At 63.0% G+C, this 10,611-nt stretch overlaps 1 protein-coding gene across 1 annotated transcript; it reads right to left on the minus strand.

The window, feature by feature from the left end:
* Positions 1-304: 304 nt before the first annotated feature.
* GJC2 (gap junction protein gamma 2) lies at positions 305-2,875 on the minus strand. The gene has a single exon (XM_069590522.1). It carries the CDS (start codon positions 2,585-2,587, stop codon positions 1,298-1,300), a length of 1,290 nt encoding a protein of 429 aa, XP_069446623.1. The 5' UTR covers positions 2,588-2,875; the 3' UTR covers positions 305-1,297.
* Positions 2,876-10,611: the final 7,736 nt, after the last annotated feature.

Here is a 10,611-nt window from a genome sequence, read left to right on the forward strand (position 1 = left end):
TCTCTGCACTACCACCTGGGGCTCTAAGCACGCACGCCCGGCTGTTCTTTGTTCTCCTCCAGCCGCATCCCTCTCCTCTGGGCCAAGCCTGTTGCCTGGCACAGAGTGGCACCCGAGAGTTCCAGAGGGTTGCAGGGGCTCAGCCTGGGCCTTGATCCCTGGATGGTCCCCGAAGAGTGGCTTCCTCTCCCAGTCATCCTAGAGTTGAGCCATGTGTCCCCAGAGGCCAGTGGTGGACACGTACACACGGGCATGTGTGTGTTCTCAGACCCCACACACATACAAGCACACACACACACGGGGCTGTAAACAAAAGTTAGTTTTATTTCACTCCCTTTGTTTGGAGGCTGTGTCTGAGTTGGAGAGGGGGCTGGAGGGAAGAGGCTATGGCAGGGGCTTCAGAGTCCCTTCCCTCAGCGTGGCCAAAGTCATAGCCCCTGACCACCACCCTGTTGGTCTGAGTGGCAAGGGAGGCCAGTGTCTTTCCGGAATTTCAAGTATGTGCCCAAGGAAGGGGCCACGCCAGGCCAGCACAGAGCTGGAGAGGGCATGGTCCCATCCACCCAGCCCACGCAAGGCCTTAGCCCCAGACCTGTCTGGGCGGAAACAGGAAGCAGGGCGCAGTCCCAGCTGCACTCGAGGCAGCTCACACTTGGGACCTGGGGGCGGCGAGGCGTGAAGTGGTGCCGACCAGCACTGGGTGCAGCTTCCCACCATTGTGCTCACTGTTTTTCCTTCTGCGTCAGGAAGACCTGGCACTGCCTCTAGCTCTGCAAGAACCAGAACATGGACTAGAAGAGGGTGGGTGCTAGGAAAGGAACCCCATTTGCTGGGCAGGGAGTGGGGATACGCACAAAACCGCTCAACACCCAGGCCGGGCACCCCTGGGCAGCCACACTCGGGCTTCTGCAGCGAAGCAGGGCAGGATGGGTAGAGCTCCTGCCTGGAGGACCCCCTTGTCCTGAGGGGGCCAGCTGGGTGGCTCTGGGAGGGGGGCAGTGCTCCAGCCACAGTCCTAGCCCCCATCAGGGCTTATGGGTCAGAGATGGGGACCCTTCTTGGTTCCCAGGCTGCCCACCCTACCCTGGAGGAAGACAGGGCTCAGACAGGGAGGGGTGGTGATGCAGAGAAGGTTGGTTCCCTGTATCCTCTCCGGAGGGGGCGAGCAGCCAGCTGAGGAAGAGGAGGGCAGGTTGTGCTCTGCGCCTTAGGGGGTGTCCAGCCCCTAGACTTCCCCCAGGGCCCCCTGCCTCTGCCCTGGGGAGGAGGGAAGATGCAGAGCAGCCGAGGCGAGGCCTCAGATCCACACGGTGGTCTTACCCTCCCTGCTGCTGCTCCCGCTGCCTTTCTCTGAGCCCACCCTGGGTTTGATCCCCTGCCGACCCTGGCCCCCCACAGTGCCCCCTGACGTGGCACTGCCAGACCCCGACGCAGGGGCGCCAGCCTTCGGGGGCCCCCGGGCGTTCGCTGGGAGGCCCGGGCCAGGTGGACTGTCAAGGTCCCCGAGTGCCCGCCGGTCCTGCAGCGCCTGCAGCGCCAGGCTGGCCAGGTCCTGGTCCTGGGCTCGTGCACGCTCAGCTGTGCGAACCACCAGGCTATAGTCAGGCGGGCAGGCCAGGCCTGAAGGTGCAGCGGGCAGAGCGCAGGGAGGCGGCCGGGGCATGGGGCCGGGGGAGGGGGGCAGTGGGCGGCGGCCGCGCACAGCGTCCTGCGCGCTGCCGAGGCCCAGGTGCGCCATCTCACAGAGGTTGAGCAGCAGACAGAGGCAGCTGACCACGTACATGACCAGCAGGAAGACCGTCTTCTCGGTGGGCCGTGACACAAAGCAGTCAACCACGTGGGGACAGGGCTGGCGGCTGCACGCGAAGAAGGGCCGCACCTCGAAACCATACAGAAGGTACTGGCCCACCAGGAAGGCCACCTCGAAGGCGGCCCGCGCCACCAGCTGGGCGACGTACACGCGCATCAGGCCCTCGCGCTGGATGCGCCGCCGCCCGTCATGCTGCCCTGCGGGACCCGGGACCCCAGCCACCTTTGTGTCCCCTCCTGCGCCCTTGGCCGCCCCCGTGTCCTCAGCCTCGTCATCTTCACCCAGGCCCTCGGCCACTCCCGGGTCTTCGTCCTCTTCACCCAGGCCCAGCATGGGTTCCTCCTCGCCGAGGTCGGCAGGCTCGGGCCAGCCCGGGTGGGGCGGTGGGGGCAACGGCAGGGGAGCGCGGGGCGCGCGGCGGCCGGGGCGGCGGCGAGAGGCGCGGCGGCGCTCATCCTGGGAGGCGCGGGCCAGGCGGTGCATAGCGTAGCCCAGGTACATGACGGAGGGCGTGGAGATGACCACAATCTGGAAGACCCAGAAGCGCACGTGGGACAGGGGTGCGAAGGCGTCGTAGCAGACGTTGTCGCAGCCTGGCTGCCGCGTGTTGCACGTGAACTTGGTCTGCTCATCGGAGTAGATGGACTCGCCGCCCACGGCGGTGAGCACGATGCGGAAGACCACCAGCACCGTGAGCCACACCTTGCCCACAAACGTGGAGTGGTTGTGGATCTCTTCCAGCAGCCGCGTCAGGAAACTCCAGCTCATGTTGGTCATAGGGGCGGGGGATAGGGCCTGCAGGTCACCAGCAGGAGCTCACCTTGGGCAAGGACAAACGGGGCAAAGGCTGATGGGGTGCGGTGGGGGGGATGGACAGTGGCACCAGAGCCCCTCCAGGAGTACCACTCAGCCCAAGTCCTGACCCTGCCCTAGGATGGATACAGAGAGGGGCCTCTGCAGCCGGAGGCCAGAGCCTACAAGGACAGACGCTGGGCCACCTTGCTGAGCACATGCCTCGGCTGCCCCAAGACCTGGCCCCAGGTGTCTGTGGCCTGGAACAAAGCCGGTCCCTCCTGCCCTCCCCCACCCTGCAGGAAAGCAGGGCCCTGAGCAAGACATGCTCATCCCCCAGCCTGTGGGGACCCCACCCCAGGCCCTGAGAGCAACAGGGAGTCCATCGGGTGAGCTGCCTCTATAGGGGCAGCCAGAAAGCAGAGCAGCCTCACCTCCGGTGCCTGCTCCCACCTTGCAGCACCCCAGTTGCTGGAGTCCTGCTTCCAGTGTGCCAGGGGCTGAGACCCCGTCGGCCTGGCCTTCACTCCGCAGCCGCTCCAGTCCCCATCAGCCCACAGTTCCCCAGGCCCCGAGTCCCAGTGGCCCTCCCTCAGCCTCCGGCGACCGACTGCTTCCCCATCGCACCCCGATCCCATCCACCTCCAGACCCAGTGGCTCTGTCAGCCTCCAGCCCCCTCGGTTCCAGATCTCCCAACAGTGCCCCCTCCCAGCTCCCTCCACAGCCTAAAGAGGATGTTCACTCAGGATCACGGCCATGCTCCCCTCACCCCCACCGGTTCAGCTATGCCAGGGGCTGGTGCCCACCCTCCAGGCTGCGACTCCCTCTTATTGCAGCACTCCCGTGTCCTCTGCACAGCCTGGCTGAGGGCGGAGGTAAGCCCAGGTGTCTGTTCGGGGTGGCGCCATGTGCAGCAAGGCCCTCAAACACCATGAAGCACACACACAGCTACACGCGGGCACCTGAGACACTCCGACAGACCTGTGGCCCCCGGCCAGGCCCTGGGCCAGTGCTCCCCTTGGATCAGCTACCTCCGAGGGGGCCTGTGCCTAGAAGGGGCTCAGTGGGCAGGAGCGCACACTCCTGTACCCCCGTGCCTCTGGGGAGGGGGCTGAAGCCTCCTAACACCCACCCTCCTTCCTTCGCACCAGTACCTGCTCCTGTGCAGTTTGGGGGCTGAAGACCCCTGATGCTTTTGGTCCCCTCTTTCTCGAACAGGCCTGGGAAGCAGAGTGGGCAGGTGTGGGATGGAACAGCAGGGGCGAACAGGTCTCCCGGCCTCTTTATTGAGCTGGGTCCTCCCGTAGCAAGGGGTGGGGGCAGGAAGAGGGGGCAGCCGGGATTCCTGGGGAAGTGACCCTATTTCCTTACATCTGTGTGCAACGCCCCTCTCAGAGCCACACACATGCAAACACAAGTATACAAGTGCACACATACGTATAGACACAGTCATCTGTGCAACGCACTTGTGTACGGGCACATGTTCACAGGTACCCAGACTGGCACATGCCCAGCCCTCCAGGCCACGTTTGATATACCTTTGCCTCAAGAAGGAATGACCCCCACGGAGGTCTTGAACTCAGCTGGACGTTCTTCCTCAGCTTGAACCTCAGCCCTATTTCAGGACCTGTCCCCATCCCTGACCTCGACAGTCCCACATCACAGGAGGCTGGGGCCCACAGCCCCACCGTGCAGGAACCCAGAAAAGGGATGGCAGAGCAGTCCCGACTCTTCTCCCGTCCAAGATGGATGCCAGTGGGGAAACAGGAGGGAAGGTGATGGTGCCAGGACAATCCCAACCCCCGTGTGTGGCATTTAACAACTGGCTCTGGTGGGAGAGCCGTGGTGCAGTGTTCACCGATTCCTGTGGTGTCAACGCTCCCACAGGGCCCATGGGCAGCGCCAGGAGACACGCACCGGGTGGCAGGGGGGTTGTTCGAGACCAGCTCTAGCATGGCACTGGGTGGACCCTGCCCTGGGGTGTGAAGGATGGCACTTTGCCCTGGGGGGCTGACCCAGGTGCAGTTGCAGCCTCCCCAGAGACGAGTCATGTGGAGGAAGCCTCCCACCTTCCCCAGGGCCAGTCGGGGGCTCAGGCACGCTCTGGGTGTGCGGCAGAGGCTCTGGCTCTGTAGGTGCAGGGGCCCCTGCCTGTGTGCACGTGTGCAGGGCCTGTGTCACACACGCACTCACAGCAGGGTTCTGCGGCCAGGAGCTGACGCTGACCAGCTCTGGGCACCGTCTGAAGTGCCATGCACTGGGTCCCCCAAATCTAGGCTTCCAGTGCCAGCTGCCACCTCCACATAGGCTCATGGACGCCAGTAGGCCCAGCAACTCCCAGAAGACCGGACCCCAAAACTTCCCTCCAAATTGGCTTCCATCCCAGGTGGGCTTATATTGGACAGCTCTCTGCCCCGCACTCCGTCTGCTTCATCAGGAGACGCCCGGCAGCCCCTTGGGCCTACCTCGCCTCCGCTCGGCACCTTCAGGAGCCCATCGACCTGTGCTCCTGCAACTCCTCCCAACTTTGGCGTAAAATGCCAAGCGTACCTGGCCCCAGCTCACCAGCAACCCCCTTTCGCTCCCCGCAACGCGGAAACCCGCCGCCCGCCCCCCGCGCCGCCCCCCCAACCCCCGCTCCGGCCTCAGGCTTCTGCTAGTACCCATCCCGGCCCCGCCCACAGCCCCGCCCCTCGCCCAGTCCCTCCAGTCGACGGCGGGCGAGGCCAGCCCAGCACCCTGCCAGGCGCTCTGTGCTCCTGCGCACTTGGACTGAACCACGGGCGGATGGGGAGCAGGCCCAGGTTCTCGCTGTGTGGGGGTTACAGACAAATGAGAGGAGAGGGCTGGAATGTTCCACGTGGTCATGGCTTAGCATTGGCTCTGTGGGTCTGAACTCACCTTCAGCTCAAGTATGGACAAGAGGCACTTGCATATACACCGTGCCTGTCAGGCCTATATGGAAAAACACCCCACAGCGATGAACACACCTTGGTCCCACTCTCCAATAAAGGAAACTGGGCTAGTGGAGAAACAGCTGGTTGCAGGGCAGCCGCAGGAAACGAGCCTGAAGCATCTCTTGGTGTCAGAGGAAGGAAGTGCTCACACACACACACACTCTCACTAATGGAGGCTAGTCAGAGGGACACAACGTGGGAGCTGAGGGAAGTAGATCCCAGTGTCTGAAACCAGATCAATTCAGCCAATAAAGCAAAGTACTATTATAGATTGGTTTACAGATTATAGCCCAAGGTAAAAAATATGAGTTCCCAGTGATACAAATGATACAATAACTAACTAAATGGGGGAGAATAGAACTCTAAATATTCATGCTGCCTCTGTGACCTCCAGGAGGGTGTTCCTCCAGAGAGCACAGCACGGAGGAAAGGAGGGTGCCTGACAGACAGCAGGCTGTGACAGAGATCCCCGCCCAAAGTGAGAAGCCGCGCTGAGACCACAGAGCTTGCTGCCCCCGAGGCCTTCTTCCCAAACCCTCGCCACAGGCAGTCATGAGATATATTGAAACAAGTTCCAGGAGGGGCTTTTACAAACTACCTGACCTGCAAAATTCCAAGGGCACCAGAAACTAAGGAAATCTGAGGAAGTCACCACAAGAGGGGCCAAGGAGACATGGGGACAGCCACCCCTCAGGGGCTCTCAGGAGAGCAAAAGATCACAGGTGCAAAGGGAGGGGCCTTTGGTCACTGGCAATGTATTGGGGTTGGTGCACCGATTGTGACAAGCATTCCATGGGGGGACTGGGCTTGGGGGCAAGTGAGAACTCTCCCTGGTCTCTCCAGTTTCTCTGTAAAGCACAGGTGGTGTCAAATAGGAACCCGTATTTAAAGTGGCTTCCTACCCCATCACTACAAGCTCCTTCTCCCTATCTTTTCCCATCTGGAACGTACTTCTCTGTGTCTGGAGGCTTCATGTACAGAGCGGGGACTTTCACTAGTGACCAGTCTTGGGGCTGTGGGGTACAAGGACCCTAACACAGGGCTGGAGAAGTGGGAGGCAAAGGCCAGGCCCACAGACATCTGGTGCTAACGGGAGGAGGCAGCCCGCGGGGGCTTAGCCCTGGCTGGGCCAGCAGGAGAAGGTGTATGAGGGGGTGCTAGCCCCTCAGGGAACAAGTTCTTGGCATTTGTTGGGAGGGATCTTGGCATCTGTTCAGAGGGAATCCCCCCCAGAGCTACATGTTATAGCAAGTGTGGGTGGGGGCCACCCAGGACAGAGGGCCAGGTGCACCTGGGGTCAAGGCCTGGGAAGGGGCAGGCCTGGGAGTGCTCAGCGGAGGGTGGGTGAGCTGGGGAGGGAGGGGGTACTGGCCAGTGAGCAGGGCGCGTGCTAGGGCTCCCCGTGAAAGGGGCTGGGGTCATCTTCACCCAGAGCTGCCCGAGCAGGCTCCCTATTGGGAGGAGGGTGGGAGGCACACACTCTGGGCTCCAGGGGCATCAGGATGACCTGTGCTGGGGTGAGCTGGGCCCTCTACCCCTGGTTCTGGCACCAAGAGAGTGGCTTCTGCAGAGGTAGGCAGCTGGGCACTCTCCCCTTCAAGCTCCTTCCGCCCCTGGATATGAGTGGAGGCCCTGAGGGGCTCGTCGGAGACTGGGACCCAGAGGTGCCCAGGGCCGCCTCCTGCAGTACAGTGAGGCCGGGCCTGCCCAGCCACTTCCTTCCCACCCCGGCCTAGCTTCCTCCACGTGCCCCCTCGCGCTGTGGGCCGGCTTCCTCTGCCTGCGGTGGGGCTGCTGGCCTGCTCCCCACTCCAGAGTGCTCAGCTCACCAAGAGGACTGATGGAACCCTTCCCTGGGAATCTCAGCACCGCAGGTAGACTCTTCCCCTTCCTGAGGACTCCTGGGTGCAGCAGACCCTGGGTGGTCCCTCCTTGACATATGAGCACCTTCAAGAAGCCCAAGGTAGACTCAACCCCAGGAGACTGCGGTCTTTATAAAGGACCAGGGCCTGTTCCAGAAACCCCACTTCTGCAGGCCTCCAAGCTCCCTCCTGCTGCGTGCCCACACACCCACCCAAGTACCCTGCTGGGGACAGTTCTGAGTGAGGCTGCAGCACCTCCCGCTGCTCGGGTCCTAACACTGCATGCCCAGAGGAATTTCTCCCTGCCTCCACTGGCGCCAAGCCCCCAAGGCTGCTCTCCCCACAGCCGGGCCTTAGATGCTCAGATCTCCCCTTGTCAGCTTTGTGAGGCTTCTGCAGGTGGTCCTCCACATCCCTGCCCACTCCAGGCCCGTCCTAGATGCCCCAGTCATGTCCTATCCGGACCCCCAGCCAGTGAGAGGTGTATACCTCCCCCACCTCAGGTGCCCAGAACCCAGGCCTGGGGCTCCTCTGCCACCTTCACCTGCCCCCAGCAACTCCAGGGTACACCACAGCCTCCCACACTGTGTAGACACCAGTTAGTGACCAGGTTCCCCTCCCAGCTGCCTACTCCCATTTCCCTTCCTGCAGGGACCCCAAGGTGGGGTCCCAGGAAGCCCAGGGCTCTCCGAACAAAGCCCATACCCTCATGGGTCCTGAGGGATGATTACCTGACCTGCTCCTGCCCAATCCAGAGCTGACCAGCTCTGTAGTCCCTCCTCTCACACACGGATACACACACACACATGCATCTGCACACACATCCTTCATCCTCACTCACTTTCACACACGCGCGCATTCACGCCGCCTTCTGCCTTGTACCACCCCACCCCCCACCCGACCCCCCCAGTGGCCTTCCTCTGGGAAGCGAGGCTTCCCCACTGCGTGCTCGGAAGCAGTGGAGCTCTGCCACAGCACTGGGTCTGCTGAGGAACCAGGGCCGCCTGTTCCATCCTAGCTTGAACCTGGGAAGTGAGGGGCTTCCTGCAGGGGTGGAGGGCGTGGTGGGGCCAAGCCTGGGGAGTGAGTCACGGTGGAGCAGCCGGGACTGCTCCTGCCTCAGGGGAGCCCGGGACGCAGAACGGTGGGCTCGGGCAGAGGAAGGTGTCAAGAGGAACAGGGGCGGGAGGCTACACCCCTCAGACCCCATGGGGTGCCCCACTGTCCACCCCTCCTAGCCGCCTACCCTGGAGCTGCCCCAAAATGCCACAGTAAAGCCAAGGTGCCCCACACTCTGCCCTCTTTCTCGGTCTGAGGCACTGTCACTTTTCCTGCCCTGCATACCCCCGTCCTGCCCTAATGCCTGCTCCCCCGAAGGCCGAGTGCACCACAGGACCGGCTGTGTCCCTCAGCCATGCAACCCCTCGTCAGGACGCCTGCCCAGCCGCCCTGCACACACCCCAACCCAGACGACTCACTCACATCTGTGGCGCAGCAGGGCCTGCTCCTGGAGGACAGGAGTCTGCTCTGCTCTCTGCTCACCTCCAGGAACCAGATCTGAGGCAGGTGCCCACAAGTGGGGGTTTAGGAAGATGCCCACAGCTACATAAAGGCCAGTCCAGGAGCAAGGTGGACAGAAGGCAGGTGTTCCAACCAGTCTGTCTGCCCATGTGGAGGAGGTGGGGCTCCCCAGCCTCCACCCAGGACTGAAGAGCCCAAGGCCCCGTCCTCCGGACACACCGCAGCTGCCGAGCTGGCGGGGGCTGGCCAGCCCCACACGGCCTGAGGGGTCCCAGCTGCTAGGGGCCACCCCTCCCCTCCTTCCTCATCAGCTAGCCTAGCAGCCTCCAGAGGGATGGGGGCAGACTGCCTCTACCTCCTCCTGCCCTCAAGTCACACTGCACCAGAGGTGTCACCCATCTGGCTCTTTTGAGGGCAGAGGGCCTGAGATGGACAGACCCCCAGAATGGAGGGACAGTCAGGCCCAGAACCTGTCATCTCTTGGGGCTGGCTGTTTCCAGAGTTGTGCCTAGGCCCCTGGGATCACGGACCCAGAGTGAAGAATGTGCCGCTCAGCCCTAAAGGGCACCCCACCCATGGTCTCCTGGTGACATCTTACCTTTTCCAGGCCAGGAAACAAGTCCTTCTGAGCCTTCCCACCTGCTGGCCAGCTGGACACGGCCCTCCTGAGTGTGCACCCAGCTAAGTCCAGGGCCCGACCCAGAGCCACCTCTCACCGCCAAGCACAATGTGGGGGGAGGGCCTTCAAGGGCTCCATTGTTTCCCCCGTGGCCCCGGGTCTGAATCCCTGATTGTCCCTGGGTCTGGATGGGTCCCAGAGAGTGAAGCAGCCTCTCCCAGGCTACACAGCAGGTCAGGCGGCAGCCCAGTCCCGTCTCGCTGGCCTTCAAGGTGAAGGCTGTGTAGCACCCCTCTGCCTGCCACCCAGCGTCCAGGCCCAGCTCTCGCCTGCCCTCACTGTCTATCGGGGCTCTGAGACGAAGCCCAGCCTTTCTGTTCCTGCGTGGGCTCCCTGCCTCCTCTCAGCTTGCATCTACCATCTGTCTGGGTTCCACGCAGATCGTGGCCTGGGAGTGGACCAGGGCGCAGGCGAGCGCCCCGTGTCTAGTACCGATACAACTCAGCTGCCCTGACGAGCCGGGCGGCTTCTGAAGGCATCTTCTGAGACTCTAAAGCCAGGAATCCCAGCAGAGGCCCCCAGGCGTCTTCCCCGGGTGGGCCTCTCCAGGGCCAGCCAGATCCCCAGGGGCCCACACACAAGGCCCCAGGGGCCCACACACAAGGCCCCAGAGGCAGGGGTCTCCTCTGCAGGCTCCGTCCCGCTCCAGGTCTGCAGCGTCTGTCCCTCTGCCACTCAGCCCAGGTCAGGGACCGGGAGGAGGAGTGGTTTGAGAAGGATGAGCTCCAGGACCTTCTGACCCCAGCCTTGCAGAGAGACAGCGGGAGATGAGGTCCTGCACCCACCTCGGGGCAGTCCTGGGCAAGGAGTGTGTGGCAGCTCAGGAGCAGCCTCTCTGGGGGCCGGCAGCCCGGAGCAACAGGGGTAAGGAGGCTGCTGCCCTCTGGGGGTGGCCAGTCAGAGCAGGGCTGTCCAGAGTGGGGACGGGGTGGCTCTGGAATGGTATGCTGTGGACCCACCCACCCAGGGCCATGATCCAAGGGCTCAAG

This window comes from Ovis canadensis, chromosome 5, assembly GCF_042477335.2.
Source record: "Ovis canadensis isolate MfBH-ARS-UI-01 breed Bighorn chromosome 5, ARS-UI_OviCan_v2, whole genome shotgun sequence".
NCBI lineage: Eukaryota > Metazoa > Chordata > Mammalia > Artiodactyla > Bovidae > Ovis > Ovis canadensis.

Coding starts and splice junctions, on each gene's coding strand:
- GJC2 (XM_069590522.1), bottom strand. CDS start 2,587: ATGACCAACATGAGCTGGAGTTTCCTGACGCGGCTGCTGGAAGAGATC.